Source organism: Macrobrachium rosenbergii, chromosome 5 (assembly GCF_040412425.1).
Source record: "Macrobrachium rosenbergii isolate ZJJX-2024 chromosome 5, ASM4041242v1, whole genome shotgun sequence".
NCBI classification, from domain to species: domain Eukaryota; kingdom Metazoa; phylum Arthropoda; class Malacostraca; order Decapoda; family Palaemonidae; genus Macrobrachium; species Macrobrachium rosenbergii.
In genome coordinates this window covers 62,970,220-62,991,751 of record NC_089745.1, presented here as the reverse complement: position 1 = coordinate 62,991,751, position 21,532 = coordinate 62,970,220, and the positions used below count along the sequence as shown (strand labels likewise).

At 40.1% G+C, this 21,532-nt stretch overlaps 1 protein-coding gene across 8 annotated transcripts in view; it reads left to right on the top strand.

The window, feature by feature from the left end:
* The window catches only part of LOC136838854 (uncharacterized), a 208,323-nt gene that overhangs the window by 106,659 nt on the left and 80,132 nt on the right, over positions 1–21,532 (top strand). For 4 of the 8 annotated variants that reach the window (XM_067104505.1, XM_067104504.1, XM_067104502.1 and 1 more), the window contains one exon: positions 6,009–6,206. The exons of the other annotated variants lie outside the window; for them this stretch is intronic. In XM_067104505.1, the coding sequence (XP_066960606.1) occupies positions 6,009–6,206 (198 nt within the window). The remainder of the gene's footprint in view (positions 1–6,008; positions 6,207–21,532) is intronic. 8 annotated transcript variants of the gene reach the window in all.

Sequence of the window (21,532 nt, the reverse complement as noted above, 5' to 3'; positions counted from 1 at the left end):
TAATTGTTTATTACCATATGATGGTTGAAATACAAGCAAAACTTTTGTTATCTGATTCGGTTATTAGCAAAACAACAGTTTCTCGTTCTGTTGTTTATTACTGTACGCATTTTCAAAAGAGTATAAGGTTACTGACAATACTTTTATCATTCTCTTACTTTTTTAACTAGAAAATGGAATAAAGAGCACTCTCTATTCTGGAATCGCTAATTATCAAACAGACAGTACCACTGTTGAATGCACAAAACTCCTCCACCCCTCTCTACCTGTTGTAACCATCTTCCTGGCTTTTCACTCCTTACCCATAGTCCAGTCGCCATCCTACCTTCTATATAGGTTGGTACCTCCAGCAACGCCTAAACTATCCGTATGCACAAATGTTTTTTAAAGAGATTTTTGTATAATTTATATGTATTCACAATATTTATTCTTTTATTGCGGCCTTGAAAATGAGACTAGTTGTCTTGAAACGTCGGCACAAGATGTTTTTATGTCCCAGTCTGTTTCACTGCCCTCAATTCTTGATATATATATATATATATATATATATATATATATATATATATATATATATATATATATATATATATATATATATATATATATATATATATATATATATATATATATATATATATAGTATGCAAGTATGTATATATGTTATGTATAAATATACATATGTATATATATATATGTATGTGTATATGCATATATATGTATATATAATGAATATTATATATATTACAAAAACACATACACCGACTACCTATATCACACATGTATACAAGAATATATGTGCAAACTTACACACACACACACATATTTAATATATATATATATATATATATATATATATATATATATATATATATATATATATATATATATATATACATATATATATATATATATATATATATATATATATATATATATATATATATATATATATATATATATATATATATATATATATATATCATACAGACATATCTCAACTCATATCAAACATAAATTGAAACTTGCAGATATGTATCTCATTACCGAGAAATTCAGTTCAGTAGCGAACACAATGTTTACATGTTCACATGCAAAATGGGTGCCATGTTCAGTACCTGCCCTTTGGGGATGTATGTAAAAAACATAAATAAATGTGTGTGTATATATATATATATATATATATATATATATATATATATATATATATATATATATATATATATATATATATATATATATAGAAATATCAACACACAATCACATGTGGAACAGAAATAAATTTCTGACTCACATGGATGTAACCCAGGTCTCTCAGGTGGAAAGCAAGGGCGTTATCCACTAGGCCATGCAAGTCTAAAAAAGTTGGAACCTGAAGCAACTGCACCTGGGGAAGGAATTACCTGGGCAAGCTAACTGCTTGCATAATTGAAGATTTTCCCCAACTTCCCGACTCAGCAATGACCCAATAGACAACATTTCATTCTCTATCCTTCTGAGTGAATAAGATAGAAATCATCAACACACAATCACGTGTGGAACAGAAATAAATTTCTGACTCACTCTCGGGATCGAACCCAGGTCTCTCAGGTGGAAAGCAGGGTGTTATCCTCAGGCCATACAAGTCTAAAATAATTTGGAACCTGAGAGCAACAAAAGGAATTACCTGGGCAAGCTAACTGCTTGCATACCTCTCTCTTTTCCCAACTTCCATAGTTCAGCAATGACCCAATAGACAACATTTCATTCGAATTATCCCTTCTGAGTGAATAAGATAGAAATCATCAACACACAATCACGTGTGGAACAGAAATAAATTTCTGACTCACGTCCGGGGATAGAACCCAGGTCTCTCAGGTGGAAAGTCAAGGCGTATATCCACTAGGCCATACAAGTCTAAAAAAGTTGGAACCTGAGAGCAACTGCATAAAGCCGTTATTAAAAGGTTAACTGCTTGCATCAAATCTTTTTGGAAGGGGACTCAGCAATCTTCAATAGACAACATTTTCATTCAACTATCCCTCCTGAGTGAATAAGATAGAAATCATCAACACACAATCACGTGTGGAACAGAAATAAATTTTGACTCACGCCGAGGAGTTAACCCAATCTCAGGTGGAAAGCATGATTAGGCGTTATCCATAGGCCATACAAGTCTAAAAAGAAGGATAATTCGAATGAAATGTTGTCTTTTGGGTCATTGCTGAGTCAAACTTAGGGACAACTCTCTCTCTCTCTCTCTCTCTCTCTCTCTCTCTCTCTCTCTCTCTCTCTCTCTCTCAGTTCATAGTTAGCGCTCACACATTTTTACAACTTCTTAATTCTCTGTACGTCTTTACCTGTACAGTAGATAATTTAAATTGATCTAAGTTGACCTGTACCATCTACGAAGTGTAAATGCGCTAATGTTGCAAATACATTCTAAAACATAGAGACATAATAACTAAGAGTTGTATTAGTCAAAATATAAAACACTGTTAGTTCATGAAAAAGGATTTCAGAACAAAGAGAAAGAGATGCAGAATAAAGCCGTTATTAAAAAGAGGTTGAGACGACTTCAAAAAATAGATAAGTTGGAAGGGGGGAGAGACAGAAATTCTCTTCCAACTCACAATTGTTATGTCAACTATTTGTTTCTTTTTTTAAGGGTAGTGTATTAAGCTAACTTTTAAATGAAATTACAGTAACTTTAATTTCATTTAAAAGTTAACTTAATAATTTGGGAGCATGATTAGGGTCATATATAGTGTTTAAAATTTAGAAATAAGCATTTATTACCATTTTTAGATACCGTGCCAAACTTAGGCGAAAATTCACCCTGCGCGAGGGGTTCTGGAACCTAACTTCGCGTAAGTTCAGGGTATGAGTGTGTACAGAGTATACATGCATGCACACATATACAGGCAGTCCCCAGTTAACGGCAGGCTCGGTTAACAGGGACCCGGTTTTACAGTGCCTTTCTATATAAAATCGCGATTTATATATGGCGCCGATACTGGATATTGGTGCCGATACATACCTAACAGAGGCGCCAGTAACTGAAAATCAGTATTTTTAGTGCCGATAATTATAAATTTATAAAACCGCCAAAATCGCGATTTTCGGTTATATTTTCAGTTATCATCACACCCTCAGAACGGAACCCCCGCCGATAACCGGAGACTGCCTGTATGTATATATTGATATATATACAGGCATATTATATATATATCTGTGATATTTTTGGCACTTGTCTAGCGATGATAACTGGATTATATCCCCAGTTATCGGCGCCAATAACTGGGGATTGGCGTTATTATCTCAGATTTTAGCTTATCAGTGGTTTTCACTTATCATCACGCTGTCAGAATATAAATATATATAATATATATATATATATATATATATATATATATATATATATATATATATATATATATATATATATATATATATGAAAATAAGATATTATATATAAAATATATATTTAAACGTTTATATATATATATATATATATATATATATATATATATATATATATATATATATATATATATATCAAGCATTATTTGAGACTTGCAGATACACATTTCATTACTGTGAAATTTATATATATATATATAATGTTTATATTTTGTTAAGCTTCTCATTATATATATATGTTTATATTTGTTATATCTATATAAAGAAGAGGTTATATGTATATTTATAACTGTTTGGCTATGATGGTAATAAAAGACAAGCATATGGAAGATCAATATATGCAGCTGAGCCTCTTGTTCAGACTTTACAGTGGTTCTCAATATTTTTGGCCCATGCATATTTCATATATATATGTCAGAATGTATATATATATATATATATATATATATATATATATATATATATATATATATATATATATATATATATATATATATATATATATATATATATATATATATATATATATATATATATATATATATATATATATATATATATATATATATATATATATATATATATATATATATATATATATATATATATATATATATATATATATATATATATATATATATTATATCAAGCATTATTTGAGACTTGCAGATACACATTTCATTACTGTGAAATTTGGTTCAGTAGCGAATGCAATGTTTACGTTTTGTTGCTTCTCGTTACGCAATGTTTACGTTTTGTTAAGCTTCTCGTTACGCAATGTTTACGTTTTGTTAAGCTTCTCGTTAAAGAAGAGGTTAGGGCAGTGTCTTTTCTTAACTGTTTGGCTCCTGATGGTAAGAAAAGACAAGCATATGGAAGATCAAGTCAGTGCAGCTGAGCCTCTTGTTCAGACTAGACAGTGGTTCTCAACCTTTTTTGGCCCATGCACCCTTTCACCATATGTCAGAATGTCATTCTCCCCCCCCCCCCTTTCCAACATTGTCTGGGTCAAAAGGTGCATTCCAAATAATATGCATATAATACTAAAAATCCTTGGTCACATTTCCCCCCCAACTCTTAAATTCCCTCCTAGGGGGGAATTCCCGCCTGGTTGAGAACCACTGGTCTAGAGCTTCAAGACTTTTGGGTGACATTCATTTATGGTTATGGCAGACAGCTTGATAATTAATTTCATTCTTCATGGTAAGTATTCAGCTAAGTTCTCAGTGTGATCTGTTATTGTAAGTCCATGGGTTGGTGAGCATGAAATTTCCATACTTATCTCCCGTAGGTGGTTAGTGCCATCAGTGAACCGCACATAGTGTACTGTAGGCATTACTTAAGGTTCTTTGCTGTGTCCCTCAGTCCCTAGCTGCAACCTCTTTCATTCCTTTTATTGTAGCTCCTTTCATATTCTCTGTTCCATCTGACTTTCCACCTTCTAACAAGTTGTTCATGTGCAACTGTGAGGTTTTCCTCCTCGTACACCTTTAAAACTTGCTTACTGTCAATTTTCCTTCCAGCGCTGAAAGACCTCATAGGTCCCAGTGTTTGACCTTTGGCTTAAATTCTAAATTATGTTCTATTCTAGGACCTTATCAAGCAAGAGAAGTGTGTCATTAGATGAACTAACTATGTTGACTATGTGTTACTTTGAAAAATTATGTATGTAGCTTGCAGTGTTTGAATTTTGAGGCGGCAGCCGCTTCTCACTTTATTCTATGCAAAGATAAAACATTACAGGTGTGTTGATCCCTGCTCCTATTTTCATAGGTTTTAAAGGTAATTAGCTTCATTTTCAATTGGGGCAAGTTTCTATTCAGAATGCCCATAGTACCAGTCCTCAGCAACCTAGAGATGATTTCTGCTACTCCCTACTGGTTTGTCACCTTTCCTCCTTGGTCCTCCTCAGATGCTTTGGAGTTTTGCTGATTTAAATTTAACAGTAGTCTTCATCAGTCATGTTTTCACTGCTAGAGGTATTGTAATTCCATGGTCAGGCATCTTACAATGAGCAGCTTCTGTGGCCAGTGTGAATCCCGAAAGCTCTGTTGATAATTGCCTTTTTCTATGAAAAGTTGTTTGTCTCCTGTCCTTAGTACTGTAGATGGCATGCATTTTAGTTGGGATACTTATTCCTTTAGTTGGTGAGTTCTTGCTGCTCCAACAAGGGACATAGAATGCCTTTTCATTTTAGATAGCTTGAGACAGCAGGACTCCTTGGGTGTTTTTCCTTCCAGGTCCTGCAGTAATTTGTAAAACTTTTGAACATCCTATACCTGAAACTTTTCTCTGTAAGATGAAAGGAGGGTGTCAGGATAAACCTGTTACTGAATTACAGTTAGATTTAATATTCAGTAGTAACTGAAGTAGTCATTAATTGTATATCAACATAGGCCAAAAGCTATTTGCATTCATATTAGCATTTAACGAGAAAGTTCTTGAAGTGCTATGGCCACTCCATGTACAGTACAGGAATGTTATGCAATCCATACATTAAAAAGTTTTACATGTATTTCATTACTTAACGGAAAATCTTCTCGAAGTAATTTTTTAGTTTTATGTGTTCTTTGGAAAGACTGTAAAGAGCTGAATTGTTTCTTCTGTAGGAACCTTGCAAGATGTTTGTTGGTGGACTTAATTTTAGTACAAATGAACGGGCTCTTCGAGAACACTTCAGTCGATTTGGCAAGGTTAAGGAAGCAAAAATTAATCGGGACAGCAAGGGAGCATCCAAAGGTTTTGGTTTTGTTATCTTCAGTGACTCCTACATGGTTGAAGATGCAATGGACAGTGGGCCACATGAGGTGAGACAGTTTCATTTGGAAGAACATGTTTATCATAACATGTAAATCATTGTTTCACCACAAACACATTACTTGTAATGTAGCCCTACTTTTGTGATCCATGAAAGTATAGTCACATCAGTCTGTTTGACAGACAAAAGAAAAGTCAGCATTCAGTAGGTATCTCTGTGTGTGCTCATTAGGAAACCTGGGTCCCCATCAGTTAACTTTCTAACTTTTTTTGTTTAACTTGACAACTTACATGATTCCCTTATTTTTCCAGATTCTATATTGAAGAATTGCCATTATTAATTAATTCATTCAAGTAGCAGTTCATTCTTATTCTTCCTTACTCTCTTTTCACTTTGAGAAAATGGAATTTGAGTGAAATACAGTACTTGGTTTTTTATGTTGTCTGTATTTGCTGACTAGGTGGTCTTTTGCCCCCATTTTGGATGATAGTTTATCTGGAGAACTGTTGTGAGTGCTTTTTATAGTTTTTTGTGCCGAGAATGCTGCTTTTATTTACTACTGTGGTTAATTGTTTTTAAAGCTGTGTTTTTAATTTTGGAGTTGTATGTGATAATTATAGTCAAACTCAGCCTTTTAGTCTGCTAAGGCATTGGCCTTATTTACCCTGGATTTTTCGCACCGTTGCCACGTCTCCCCAGGTAGGTTCGTTCTCAGGACACACTTATCAAAGTCATCAAAATTCGTAAGTGTTGTAGGCTGAGTTTTTGTCGGTGAATGGAAGATAGGTTTCTTGTGTTCAGCCTCTGACCACCATTCTTGATTTGTTTAGGAGCAAATCCTTCTAACTGTCCTTTCACTTACTTTGGTGGCTTTGGCTGTCCGAGCAAGGGCTTGAGTGGTTGGTAACAAAGGTGCGCCGTTGGCCTTTTCATCTAAAAAGTACCGATTGACATTGTAGATTATTTCCTTCGCTTGACTGTGCAGGCGGGGGCAGCGAGAAGTAGGAGATATTTCCATGGTGGGTTAGTGACACAGAATGACCTTGTCTGGCTGAGGTGGCAATGGCACACTGACCCAGCACAGCGTGTTGTCAAATCTCAGGAAAACATTTTTAATAATTTTAATTTCCCCAGCAAAAACTTAGTCATTCTTAAACATATGAAGTTTTATTATAAAACAGAGTAATTACCTTATGTTTAGTTAGTATAAAAAATATCAAGAGACATTTCGTCATCACTGTCGTGGCGTATTTAGAGAATTGTAGCAATTGTGCGGAAATTCCCGGCTTAACGCGGCCACCGCCTTAGTGGCCAAAAAGGCTGAGTTTGACTATAGTAACTTATTTGAAGTTAGTACTTGTGCAGTTAATGTGAGATTTTTAATATATAATTAGGATTATTTCTAGGTCAGGTTTTTTTTGGAATCGTTTCTTTGTATCTCAGTTTAGTGCATGTTTGCTCATTAATCATCGTTTTAATTTTTTGTGGTATTGGGTATTTGAATTTGCTTTTGTCTTAACCTCTTCTTTACCGACGATTTATTTGGGGGTACAGGAGTACCACCATTCAATTGCAGGCAGTCCCCAGTTATTGGTGGGGATTCTGTTCTGACGGTGTGACGTTAACTGAAAATCGGCGATTTTTGGCATATCGTCACTAAAAATTGCCAATTTTCAGTTATTGGCACCTCTGTTAGGTATGTATCGGCGCCAATACCCAACTATCGACGCCGATAAGGGGAAATCTGCGATATTTGGCGCTGATAATTGCCAATTTTCGTCGTTAGACAAGCCACATAAAACCAGATCACTGATAATCGAGCCCTCTGATAACCTGGGACTGCGTGTATTGCATAGTACCAGGTACAAGAAGGTGGTATGCTTGTATTACCAACCTTCATCTTTTCAGCTATAGACCTCTTATGATTTCGTAAATTCGGTTTGAAGGGTTTGCAGCAAAACAATAGTATTGGCACTGCCAGGTGTATGATGAAGCAAAACAAACATTATTGCTGGCTGTAGATTCTGACATTTGGATATATACTGTGTATACATACATGCATTCCATACACATATACATATAGTCCCTCTCTCTCAGATAGATAACAAAATTTTAGTATAGTATTTGGAAACAAGTGTAACCATCTCGGAAATAGATGAATGGAAGGGAACATCATTTTGCTTGGCGCTCTGGGCACTATAGATAGAGCATCTATAGCAGAGTCCACCCAGCTTTGCAGCTAAGCCCCGCCCACTGCACGCCAGTGATTGGCCAGCTCTCGAAGAGGGATTGACGTCACACTAGTTAGCAGTCCAGATGATTACCAGAACGGATTTGACTCCGTTCGGTCATGTTGAGTTTCGAGCGTGACTCACGACACCACAGATTTGAGTTCCCGGAGTTGTGAAGTCTGCAACTGATATCTCTGATAAAAGATATATCAAGTTATGTATCGTTATGAAGATCTTGGATTATTTTGTATGTGCATTTTTTTTTTTTTTTATCATGCGCAGCCTAAACACACAAGCATCTTGCTTTTTTTTCTCTTTTAAACTGGTGTTGGCCTACGTAAGCGATCCCTCATAGACCACATTAATTGAAATAAAGCATAGACTTATGCAGCCAGTTTCGATATTAGGGAATTCATTCATCATAATCCTGCATGTCAAATGTTAATATCATTGAGAAATTAGGCCTACACGTCAATTCCTTATATTTTGAGGCAATGACAGGGCATAGGCCTACACGTAAATGTCATACTATTTTGTGGCAATGACAGGGCATAGGCCTATTTGCCAGTTTCGTATATTTTGAGGCAATGACAGGGTACAGGCCTACACGTCAATGCCTTATATTTTGAGGCAATGACAGAGCATAGGCCTACGTGTCAATTTCTTATATTTTGAGGCAATGACAGAGCATAGGCCTACACGTCAATTTCTTATATTTTGAGGCAATGACAGAGCATAGGCCTGTACATCAAATTCTCATATTATGAGAAAATGACAGGGCATGGGTCTACACGTCAATTTCTTATTGCAAATAGTTTTCTTCCCGTATCTGCTGGAAATAGAGTAGCTTTTAATTAATATAGTAGTTTCAACTCCACGATATATAATGTACATGCATAAAGTGGAATGTATACATATAAGCAAGTGCACATGCACATACGTGCGTGGATGGTCATAGTAATTGTAATGCCACCTATACCACAGAGAATAAAAGTAAAACTTACGGGCACGTAGCCGATGGCGCACACAGATCAATCATAGGGCTGTCTCAGCCTTACACGCAACTATCAAACTGCTCGCAATGAACTATATTGAAAATATATTTACAAAAGGGGATAACAAATTATATTACTGTGATAGTAAATATAAGGCTGCTGTGGCATTTCTATGAAAATGAAGGCAATGATAGGAAGGCATCATAAGATACTTAAAACAAAATAAGAAAAAATAAATGATAGCAGAAAAAGTTATGTAAGAGATGATCCAAACCAGTTCAAGAGTAGCCCATGATATTCATTTGCTTTTGGGGCATTTTTTGTAGATTACCCTGTTGGACAAAAAGAATACATGAGTCAGTAAATTTCTCTCTCTCTCTCTCTCTCTGTTGTTAGGAGAATATTCTAGCGCAGACTGTATTAATAAAGACCTCGATTACTTTTAATTAAAACATATGACTAAATTTCAATTAACAAGAGTAGGCAGATAATTCTTTACACCAGTATTTTATGAATAGGTCTATGTTTATTCTGCAATGTTAGGTCACCATGTGAAAAGTTTTCGAAGACACAAAACTGCAAGCACCATAACAACAAAAACAAAAATAAGAATAACCACAATAAAACGACTGAGTATAAGATAGGCCTATAATACAAACACCATGAGCTGCGTAAACTGACAAAAAGACATAGGACATTATAGGTCTACGTCCATTTTTATAATCCTGTTATTCCAATACGACTCTTACAGCCTATTATACTGTAACTTTAAGTTAAACTGGTTTTGTAGAGTGCCATCACTGCTTGTCATCCCTCCGAATGTGTAAACGATTGCAATGAAATGGATTTTATGACTGTTAAAAAGTTGTAAAATTTCCTGAAATCAATATGAAATATCAGTCTGCAAAGCTCTGAGAAAGTCTTTGTGTTTAAGTTTAGAATGGTGAACACACTTGACAGTATCAGACGGTAATTATCATTGTACAGTGATTCAAGTGCACCGATTCGAATGCAGACATTCCCTGTGTCACCTCCGTATTCAGGTGAACCTCATTTACGAAACACAACACTGTAGCATCGCTGAACACTCCTGACTTCGTTCATATTTTCCTGTTTTTTAACCACCTTTGTTGAGATCGTGACATGATTTTATTTCAGGGGATAAAATAACGTTTCCTTTTGATAATCTGCAGAACGTATTTTAGTTCGGTACAACAACTATTGCAATATTAATGAACATGAAAAGACCCACAGATTACCCAACTTTTCAAAACTATTGCCAACCAATTAGCTTTTAAGGGATGGTCATGACGTAAGCAGTGGGTGGGGCTTAACTGCAAAGAGTGCTGGACTTTGCTATAGTAAGCTCTGGATACAATTGGGTCCAGCCCCTTTGGGATGTACGTAAAAAGCATAAATAAATGTCTGTATATGTATATATATGTATGTATATATAATATATATACACCAAGAAATTCGGTTCGGTAGCGAACGCAGTGTTTACGTTTTGTTAAACTTCTCGGTAAGGAAGAAGTTAAATATTGGGCTGAGTTTACTCATTGCATTTTTGTACATGCATTTGTATTTTATACCTTGTCTTTCAAGTTGTGACTCATCAACCTTATTTTGATCTTCATTGTTAATGCCCCAATTTTTAATTTTTTTTGGTGTATGTTAATGGAGTAGGGAAGATTTGTATTTTGCAGTGTATTCTTACAAGTATTTTAGCTTATCTTTGCCATTTTGGTACAAAATGCCACATTATAGATTTAGTAATTGGTAAACTATAGAGATGTATGTGTATTCTTGATGCAGAACTGTGAACTGTGCAGAAAGTGTAGGGGTGTGGTCTTTTATCTAGAGCTCATATGCTCTAATTTCAAAGGATAGTTGCTGATCCAGTGTAAGTTCTGCCTTTGCATGAGGCACTACAAGAAGCATGCCAGAAGTTCTGCTAAATATATGTACTTGTCTTTAACTTCTGAGATTCAGGTTCATTATTAGTCAGCATCAAGTCCCTCTGACATAGAATATTCAAAGAACTCTCTTAGTTGACTCTCCAGCATTAATACCTGACATGCTCTTGTTGTCTCGTGGCTGTACAACTTCTTCTTCCAGTGCCATTCCAGCATGATGACATCCTATCCCTTGGTAGATGCTGTAATCTATGAAATAAATTGTTTTTGAGACCAGGAACAGGTGTAGGACAGTCTTCACCACTTGATAACTGTCACTCTGCTTCTACCTTTTCATTGTTCTTGACTTAAGCACTGGCATACCTTAACTTGTGTCATCAATTCTCTTGAAGACACAGATTAAATTGAAAAATTACTCTAATTTAATAAATCCTTTAAAAAAGATGGACAACCCAGGCACCCTCTGAACCTCTATTTCATTTGAGGGCCTGCATGCAGCATATCTACGTCTTGATCTCTGTAGTCTGCACATTATTCATTAGAGCATCCTTCATGGCATAGACCTCATTGATTACACACCACTGTGCCTTGTACATTATGCAAGTGCTCTCCATCTTTTCCAAGATTGCACTCAGTCTTACAGATTACATTCCTATTACTTCAGTGTTGTAGGGTTCAAGAATTACCAAATACACCTTCCTGTGTGTGGCAGATCATACAGCCCTAATCAGCAAATTCTAGGGTCTCACCATCTTGTACGTCTCACCGAAGTTGCAATTTAGGTTAAGTTAAAAGTAGGGGTTCATGTTGAAACAAATGTCATAAATTTGACCACAAGCGTGTTAGAGTTGACCCAACAAATTCCCAGGTTCCAAATTTGCAGATTTGGTCATTAGGGGGTTTGCAAGTAATATTCTAAAGGAATATTTTTGGAGTATTGTGGCAGTTGTAAGCATCATGAAAATGTCATGATAGGATCTTAAACAGTCTCAGAAGGAGACATTTCATTCATTTGAAGCGGTTGCTACATCCGAACATTCACAAGGCTTCATGACCTGTTGTGGCATACTGTTAGTGGATCTGTTTGCGGCAGTTTCCAGCAAGAAGATATCAGGCTAATGCTCAGCTCAATAAGACATAAGAAATTGGAAAATAGATGCCTTGATACACACATGGTATGGTATGGTATGGAAGTTTAAGCTTTTCCTTCATTTGGTTTGATCAAGCAGTTTTATAACCATTCATTGGTTTTGAAGTGCCTTCCTAAGCCTTTATATAAACCTGTGAATTAGGCTTGTCTTTTGAACCTCACACAAAAGACTTTCTTTCTGCTGTCTTTTTCATCTTTGAAATGGGTCAGAAAGTTATCAATATCCAACACCGATACACTGCACTCTACCATTTTCTATCTGTCACCCCATGCCAGTTATGAAGACTTACTGAAGAACCAGTAACAGCATGGAAGGTGTATTCAGATTGTTACTCTAAGATTATTTTATGGCCCATAGTACCATTGCAAAGGTCAAAGCAGAAGATGATAAATAAGTGTGCATGAGATCTCAGTTTTTTCAACATACTTTTTGGAGGTAATCTTGATGTTAATTCAGTTTTAATGGCAGGCAATGTGAAGTTTTTAACAGCTTTTGCAAGTTTTTATTTTGGGGGCATACTCACAAATGGGTAAATTCTTACTTACTGGGACAGATAAAAGCACTGTGAAAAGGGATTTTGACAAAGGAAAAATCTATTTCTGGGGGAAGACCTGTGTCACCCAGTGAAATGATTCATTAGCACTCATTTCTAGGTATAAATATTGCTAAATATACCAGAGAAAAAGCTATCCATAATGCCAGGGTTACGACCCCTGGATCGAACACCATTAGATGGTGTCGGTATGCACAAGGGGTGAGTGGTTGCCACTACCACAGATCTTCGTCCTACAGATTTCTCCATTCTCAAAACCCCGAAGAGGGAGGAGCCGTTCCAAAGCCTTACCCTCCGCACCTAGCCAACCACCACCCCGGCCGCCATATTCATCCCAAGTTAGCACCTCCCAAGCTTGGTATGCCACTCAGGAGGGAAAAGGAAGTACAGGGATGGGTCACTGGGTGACACAGGTCTTCCCCCAGAAATAGATTTTTCCTTTGTCAAAATCCCTTTTCTGGGCTCGACCTGTGTCACCCAGTGAAATAGTAACAGAGAATCAGCCATACAAAAGCTTGGTGGAGCCCTCTAAGAATTACCTTAATGGAGCTAAATAAAACTATGAGAAAATTACTGTTTTAATAACCCAAAAGATTCGTATTAAAAACATAATTAACATTATAAGGCACACAGTCTAAATCATAAAATAACCAACACCAAGACACTTAAGGCTAACAAAAAGATTTAAAACAGGATAACCATGAAACGGCTGGGAGTCAGGCTGTGAAGCAGGCCTGACCTAAAGGTTAGAAGGCAGGGCAAGTAAACGAGGCAGGTAGGCGAGAGAAATACAAACAATAGGATAAACTAAGGTTACATAAACTAGTCTGGGGCTGGGGGAACAATACTTCCTGCAGCTACCGTGGAATATTTAAGAGCCTCTAGAGACTTAAGGTAGTGGCGTTTGAACACTGTTGGTGATTTCCAGCCCGTGTACTTTTTAAGGTCATCAAAATTCATGTTATGAAAATAATTAGCTGAGGTGGCCACCGCCCGAATATCATGAACCCGAGGTACTGAATCCGGGTTTGCCTGTTTAATGAAATATAGTATTTGTTGCCTGATGGCCTTTAAGGAAATGGTTCCTCCATTTTCCCTAACAAAAAGAGGGCCTGAAATTCTATTAGAAGTTCTATTTAAATAAGCTTTTAAAGTGTTAACTGGACATAAAGACAGATCCTGTGGAAAGGGAATAATCTTCCAAGGAGACCATCTATTTTGTGGATCCTCATTCTTTGCTAGAAACTTGAGATCCGGAGACAACAGAACTTCTCCTGACGGGAGGAAATCAACATGGTTCGGTTCTCTAGAGAGAGCAGACAGTTCAGAAATTCTAGCCCCTGAGGCTAGACTTACTAGAAATAACGTTTTCCTTAACAGACTAGAGTATGTACATAATTCGTTATCAGTGTCTGATGCCAATTTAAGTACGTCATTTAAGAACCAGGAAACCGTGTGAGGACGGGTTGCTGGTCTAAGACGAGCGCATGCTTTAGGAATTGACGAAAAATATGAGTCTGTAAGGTTAATATTAAAGCCATGTAAAAATATTTTTCTTAAAGCAGATTTTGCTGTAGTAATAGTACTAGTGGCCAGTCCTTTCTCAAATAATGATCTGAAGAAAGAGATTGCTAGGTTCGTGGTCATTTCCTGAGCTTCAGATTCCCTCAGAAATAATGCTAACTTTTTAACTGCTGAGTCATATTGTCTGAGAGTAGATTACCTCTTGTCTGATTCTATGAACAGTGTATTAATAGGATCAATGTTAGTGTCTTTCTGAGCTGCAAACTTCATGAAGTCCATAAAGCTAGGGCTTCAGAATTCTTGAGGAAGCTGACACAGTCCGAGTTTGCACTACTTGTGTCAATCTTGGACTGGGGATCTGTTTTGCCGGAGTTTCAACTCTAGAAGAAGAGGAAACCAATTGCTCTTCGGCCAGTTGGGTGCCCAAGTGCTACTTGACCTTTGAATGATCTGAATTTGTGTAAAACTTTCATTAATAGGTTTATTGGTGGAAACAGATAGATCCTTTGCCACCTGTTCCAGTCGATTGACATCGCATCCGTGGAATGAGCTAGAGGGTCTAGATTGGGAGCAACGTAACACGGAAGCTTGTGGTTGCTCTCTGTGGCAAACAGGTCCACCTGGAGACCCGGTACATGAAGACAAATCCACTCGAATGATGCCTTGTCCAAGGACCATTCCGACTCCAGCGGAGTTGTCCTGGATAGTGAATCTGCAATGACATTTCGAACACCTGCCAGGTGGGTAGCTGACAGGTGCCAAAGATGTTTCCTTGCCAGAGAGAAAATTGCAATCATTACCTGATTGATATGGCTCGACTTGGAGCCCCCTCTGTTTATGCAATGTACAACTACTGCATTGTCCAGTACCAGTCTGATGTGAATCTGTCTGGTTGGACGTAGTTTCTTTAGTGTTAGAAATACTGCCATTGCCTCTAGAATGTTGATATGGAACTGGCGGAATACAGTCGACCATGTTCCTTGAGCTTTCTTGCGTTGGGAGTATCCTCCCCATCCGCTTAGGGAAGCATCCGTATGGATCACTAATGATGGAGGGGGAAACTGGAGAGGCACTGACCTTGACAAACTCTTGACTGTTGACCATGGTCGAAGCCTCTTCCTCAACACCGGCGGAATTAGAGACATCTTGTCTCTGTTTCTGCTGTTGGCTTGTCTCCGCCATACCCTCTTTATATCCTTCAGTTTGGCTTTTAGCAGCAAATCTGTCACTGACGCGAACTGAAGAGAACCCAGGACTCTTTCCTGGGTACGACGAGAGGCTCTTTTGTTTTTGAGGAACTGCCTGGTAGCTTTGGCTATTTCCCTTCTTTTGGCTGGCGGAAGTGACAGTTTGTGTGTGTTTAGGTCCCATTGGATTCCTAACCACTGAAACTGAGACTCCGAACTAGACGGGATTTCTTCCTGTTTATTTGGAATCCCAAGGATTCCAGGAAGTTGATCACTATGAATGTTGCATTTTCGACATTCCTTGGCGTTGGATGCCCAAATTATCCAATCGTCCAGGTATGCGGCTAACATAATCCCCTTGGGCCCGTAGCTGTTGGACTACTGTCTCTGCCAGTTTGGTAAAAATTCTGGGCGCTATGTTGAGCCCGAATGGCATGACTCTGAACGAGTATGCATGTTTCCCTAGTCTGAACCCTAGGTAAGGAGAGAAGTTTCTCGCAACTGGGACGTGATAATATGCGTCTGAAAGATCTATAGAGGTGGTGGGGCCCACGGGGAAGTAGGGTCCGCACTCTGAGATTGTAAGCATGCAAAACTTGTCGCATTGAATGTATAAGTTGAGACGAGACAAGTCTAGAATTACTCTTTGCTGGATTGAGTCTTTCTTTGGGACACTGAACAGACGGCCTTGAAATTTCAAGTGTCTCACTTTCTTTATTGCCTTCTTTTGAAGAAGGTCTTTTACAAAGTCCAGTAAGTCTTTGGATGGAGGTTGATGGAACCTGACTGGCGGAGGAGGCCCTCTGCTCCAGCTCCATCCCAGACCTTTTGAAACTATGCTGTGGGTCCACGGACTGAAGGTCCAATGGTCCCGGAAGAGATATAACCTCCCGCCTACCTAAGGAGACTCATTGATTGGAAGAGGACTTACTTCCTCTGCCTCCTCGGGCTCCTCTTCCACGGGAGAGAGGTCTGGTTGCAGTCCTACCTCTGTAGGCGGCTCTGGCTCTACTCCCCCTCGCATGCCTGTTGTAGCCTCGAAATGCCCCTTGGCTTTCAAACGAAGCGTTGAAGGCTGGGGACGCTACGAAGGCTGGCGGAGCAGAGGCTTGCTGAGCCGGCTGCATCAGTACGAACTGCTGCTGAGGCTGAGCTTTGGATGTGGAAGGCTGTCCGACCTGAGAGACCGGTACAGCCTGAAGCACAGTTTGAGCCTGGGGTTTCCTGTATCTCCTGAACTTCTTCCTTTCCCTGGGTTGAGGTCCGGAGGTCTCGGCGGACTTCCTTTTAAAAGGAAGACCCCAGCGGGAGCGAAGACTCTGGTTTGCTCTGGTTGCCTCTGCCAGAACATTATTGACCTCATCCTCAGGGAAGATGTTAGGTCCCCAGACAGAACTCTTCATAAGTATATTGGGCTCTTGCCTGATGGTGGCGTCTGCGAAGATATGCTTCCGGCAGTTTTGTCTCGCCACCACAAAGTCATAAAGGTCCGATTGGAATGACGCTAATAAGGATTTCGTCAGGACCTGGAACAGAGGTTCGTCAGTGTAAGTCAAAGCTGTTACCTCTGCGATGGTGATGGAATGCAGGGAGCGACTCAACCTGCACTTAGCCTCATACTCCGCCTTCAGAAGGGCCTCCGGAATCCTGGGTAGTTGCTCACTGAACAAGGTGGAGGCACACTCAGGGTCGAGTTTACCCACTGTGAACGTAGCCGGAGCTCCCGACCAATATTCTGAATCCCCGGGGAAAAGAAGGGAGGTGGGATCTGTCTCCCGGAGTTGAGGCAGCGGTTTGCCATCTATTCCCGCCTGAATGGTCAATTCTGCAATCTTAGTCTGCTGGGGGTAGGGATGGAGTCACCTACCGAGAACATCGTAAAACTCCCTTTAAAGGGAGTAAGTTTCGTATTTTCGCACTCCCAGTCAGTGAGAGCGCGCATCAGGGCGGATTGGGCTTGGTCCCTGGGAAAGATAACCGTTTCCTTTGGGACCTTATCAGATCTAATCCAGGCTTCCTCTGTTAGCCTGGCATAGCCTGGGTAGGGAGGCACCAGGTCGGCTGGAAAGAACTCCAGTTCTTCCAGACGACGAGTGCCCAAACCCTCGATGGTCAGGGTGTCATTATGCAGGGGGGCGTGTAGAGCCAGCCGCCACGTGGTTCCCCCTTATCAAAGGGGGCCAGTCTGGAGGCATCCGGAACAACATGGGACTGCTGTACTGCTCGGATTGGATAAATCTGGAGAGCAAGCTTTCCTGGGCCTGCATCCTTTGTGCCAATGACAGCACTGACTGACCAGAGGTCTCCAAGCTTGAAACAAGCTGAGAAGAAAGGTCTTGTAGCCTAGCTTCAACCTTTGAGTCGATCCTCTGCATTAGAAGTTCGGCAAAGGCCTCAGGGTCAAAGTTAGGCTGTGGGGTTTAGCCTTAGACACTCTGGATCTCGACCCCTTTGGACGGGGAGTAGCCTTACTTGAGGACGCCACTGGTTTAAGAGCCAGTGACGACCTTGAGGGAGCTGGCGGATTAGACCTTTGAGGTCTAGAGGACTTTTGTAAGTCCTTCTTTTTATGATTTCACCTTGGGGATAACAGACCGAGATCTGTCCCCAAGGATAGCTGGTTTGGGAAACCCCTGAAAGGAAGAAGAAGAAGAAGAAGAAGAAGGAGAACTGAAAAGGAGACTACCAAAACCCTCTCCCCCTGCCTCACTTACCACCTTACCTTCTACCTGATGGTCCAAATCTACGCTCATCGGCTCGAGGTGGATGTTGATGGCCGCTACCTCTTCCGCCACCTCTCCGCACAGGTTGTCTTCTTGGGAGAGCTGCGTCTCTTGCCGGATCCTCTCGATGATTGGGGCGGCCAATTCCACTGGCATTGCAGCGGAGATCCGGGCACCGGGGTACAGGAGATTACAAATCTCCTCCGACAGGACATATGGTTTGCCAGACGCAACGTTCCTCCCAAATCCGCCGACCCAGATCATCAGGGTCGACAGCGAAGAGTCACGGATGATTTGGTCAGACTGTAAGAAAAGGTAGGACTTACTGAAAATATTCTCCAATTTTCTTGTATATGTCTATATAAGCCATTAAAGTAAAAAAGAGACTAAAGGTTAGCGGTCTCTTAAAACTTACCGACTCATCCACCACTAACTCGTACAGAGCGTAGCAGATTTCACAGCCATCCGGGTGCCAAACGACCAGGTCCCCAACGTGGACCGAGCAGCTGAGTGCGATCGGCACACCTCGTGTCCACAGGGTTGTTGGAGAACTGCCGTGCACCCTGGCTCCTGACAACGTACCATCTGTAAGTGGAATGGTGGTACATGAGTATCGTCAAGGCAAGGCCCGCCGGAATTAGTTCTGGCGGTAATAGGCTACCTTAACACAGATTTATGGTGCGTGTCATCAGGCAAAACCCGCCGGAATTGAATCCGGTAGTAAAAGACTAATAAACATAGGTTGTGCTACAGAATGGCCAACTATTAATTATGTTAAAGATAAGTACTCTATGATACTCCGCCGCTATGGTACTCCGCCGTGATTTGCCACTGAAATCTCATTGTCACATATTATGGAAACGGCGTAATGTGGCGGAAAGGAGTGTTCGCATATGGCCCATCTCTCAATCGCCCAGGGCGGAAACCATGTAGTGGAAACCGCCAATTAAACCGAAAACCATACCCACCGGAGTGGTAACATGGATGATAACAACGAAAGATCCTACTAACCTGGTGGAGACTTAACATAGCGTAACTCATGATTGCATCCCTGGGACAGTGTTCGACGCTCCAACTATAACTATGGAAAGCGAGCAAACGAAACACCGCCCGATAAGGGAAAGGTAGGTGAGTGGCGGAAACCCGGCGAACGGCGACCAGTCGGGTGGGTAGCACCCTCTGGAAGCCGAATGTAACCTCCTCACGGGGGTGCCGAACGCAAGCTATCGGTTTCCCTCTGCTAGGAAGACGCCCAGGCCACGACGCCAAAATCTAATTGATCAGGTAAAGAAGGACTAGGCTATATACACGAAATAACCTGCGCAACCTCTCGATCCCAGCCTACCTTCCAAAACCAAAACTTTTTGGCTTGGTCAGGAAGGCCAGAATGAGCGCTACAGGTGAGGGGGGGGAGGAGAACCTCGCATAACCTAGCCACACCCTCCAAAACCGACAGCCTGGTCAGGTGGTAGACTATGAATTGAGGAGACCCTTCACTATTCTAACCTCACCCTCCAAAACCTAACGGCCTGGCCAGGTGGGCTAAGGGTGAAAGAGCAACTCTCACTCCAAGCCTAACCTCACCTCCCAAAACTTAACGGCCTGGTCAGGTGGGCCAAGAGTGAACGAGGAACTCCCTCACAAACCTAACATCTCCCTCCAAAACCTCAAAACGGCCTGGTCAGGTGAGCTAGGTAGTCTGAGCATCGTGTAAAAGCGCCTATCCTGTCTAGCCTAACCCTCCAAAACCGAATTACGGCTCGGTCAAGTAGGCTAGGCTAGAATATACCTAATCGAATAAAACTACCTGTCATCAGGAGCACTAACATAATAAAAGTTAACCATTCGATGTGAGATGTCTAAAAATTATATACTTATAAATACATAAATGACTCAGCAGCAGAGAGGGCCAAACAACATTCGTTATACGGGAAGCGGGGATACCCAAAATGGCCACTTCTGACGCCGAATTGCACACATAAACTAATCCAAGAATAGACATGTCATCCATCCTTGTATACATCAGCTATGATCATGATAATAATAATACCACCATCGAGAAGGCACCAATTCGCTGATGGAGGAAGGAAACCAGTGAAAAGGGAGGAAAACTATGATCAGAAAAAGGGAGGGGTGTACCTCCATCCCTAGCCTAGATCAGTCATGATACAGGCTCCCTTACCTCCTACCAGCGAAATGGTAAATTCTCCAAATAAGGCTCCAAACTGAAATGGAGTATGGATAAAAACTAGCAGAAATATTCTGCTAATAAAATGCGAAGACTGAGGGTCAGGCATGGCAGAGGCAGACACAGCCCACGCCCGGCTGCGTAGAACTGTTTACCTTGGTAAACAATATACGAACAGTCAAAATATAATGCCTCTGTAATAAAAAAACCAGAAGGAAATGGTACTCAACTTAGATGGTGGAAATTCCTGGTGGGATGACTTGATGTAAGTAGAAAAAAACGAATAACAACACCAAAGAAAAATACGGTGTATCCTGGAAGGCGTGCTAAATTGGAATGAATATGGCGGCCGGGGTGGTGGTTGGCTAGGTGCGGAATGGGGTAAGGCTTTGGAACGGCTCCCTCCTTTTGGGGTTTTGAGAATGGAGAAATCTGTAGGACGAAGATCTGTGGTAGTGGCAACCACTCACCCCTTGTGCATCCCGACACCATCTAATGGTGTTCGATCCAGGGTCGTAACCTGGCATTATGGATAGCTTTTTCTCTGGTATATTTAGCAATATTTATACCTAGAAATGAGTGCTAATGGATTATTTCACTGGGTGACACAGGTCGAGCCCAGAAATAGCACCTGCTGCAATTCAGGATATAGATTTGGTAGATATATTGCCCTCAAAACCTTGGTAGTCCTTTCATTCCTCATTGTGATATCCTTTAAAATGTAGACATGAGTAAATGGCAGGTGTTTATTCCTTTTCAGGAATAAAAGGTGGACTAAAAACATATTTATTTGATAGAAAAAGGAGATGATTCAGCATGTGCTGAACTATTTGGCCACCCAAGGTCATTAGGGGTAGCCACCAGCACCAGGAGATTCATAACTTCTCATCCAAATCCCAGGAAACTG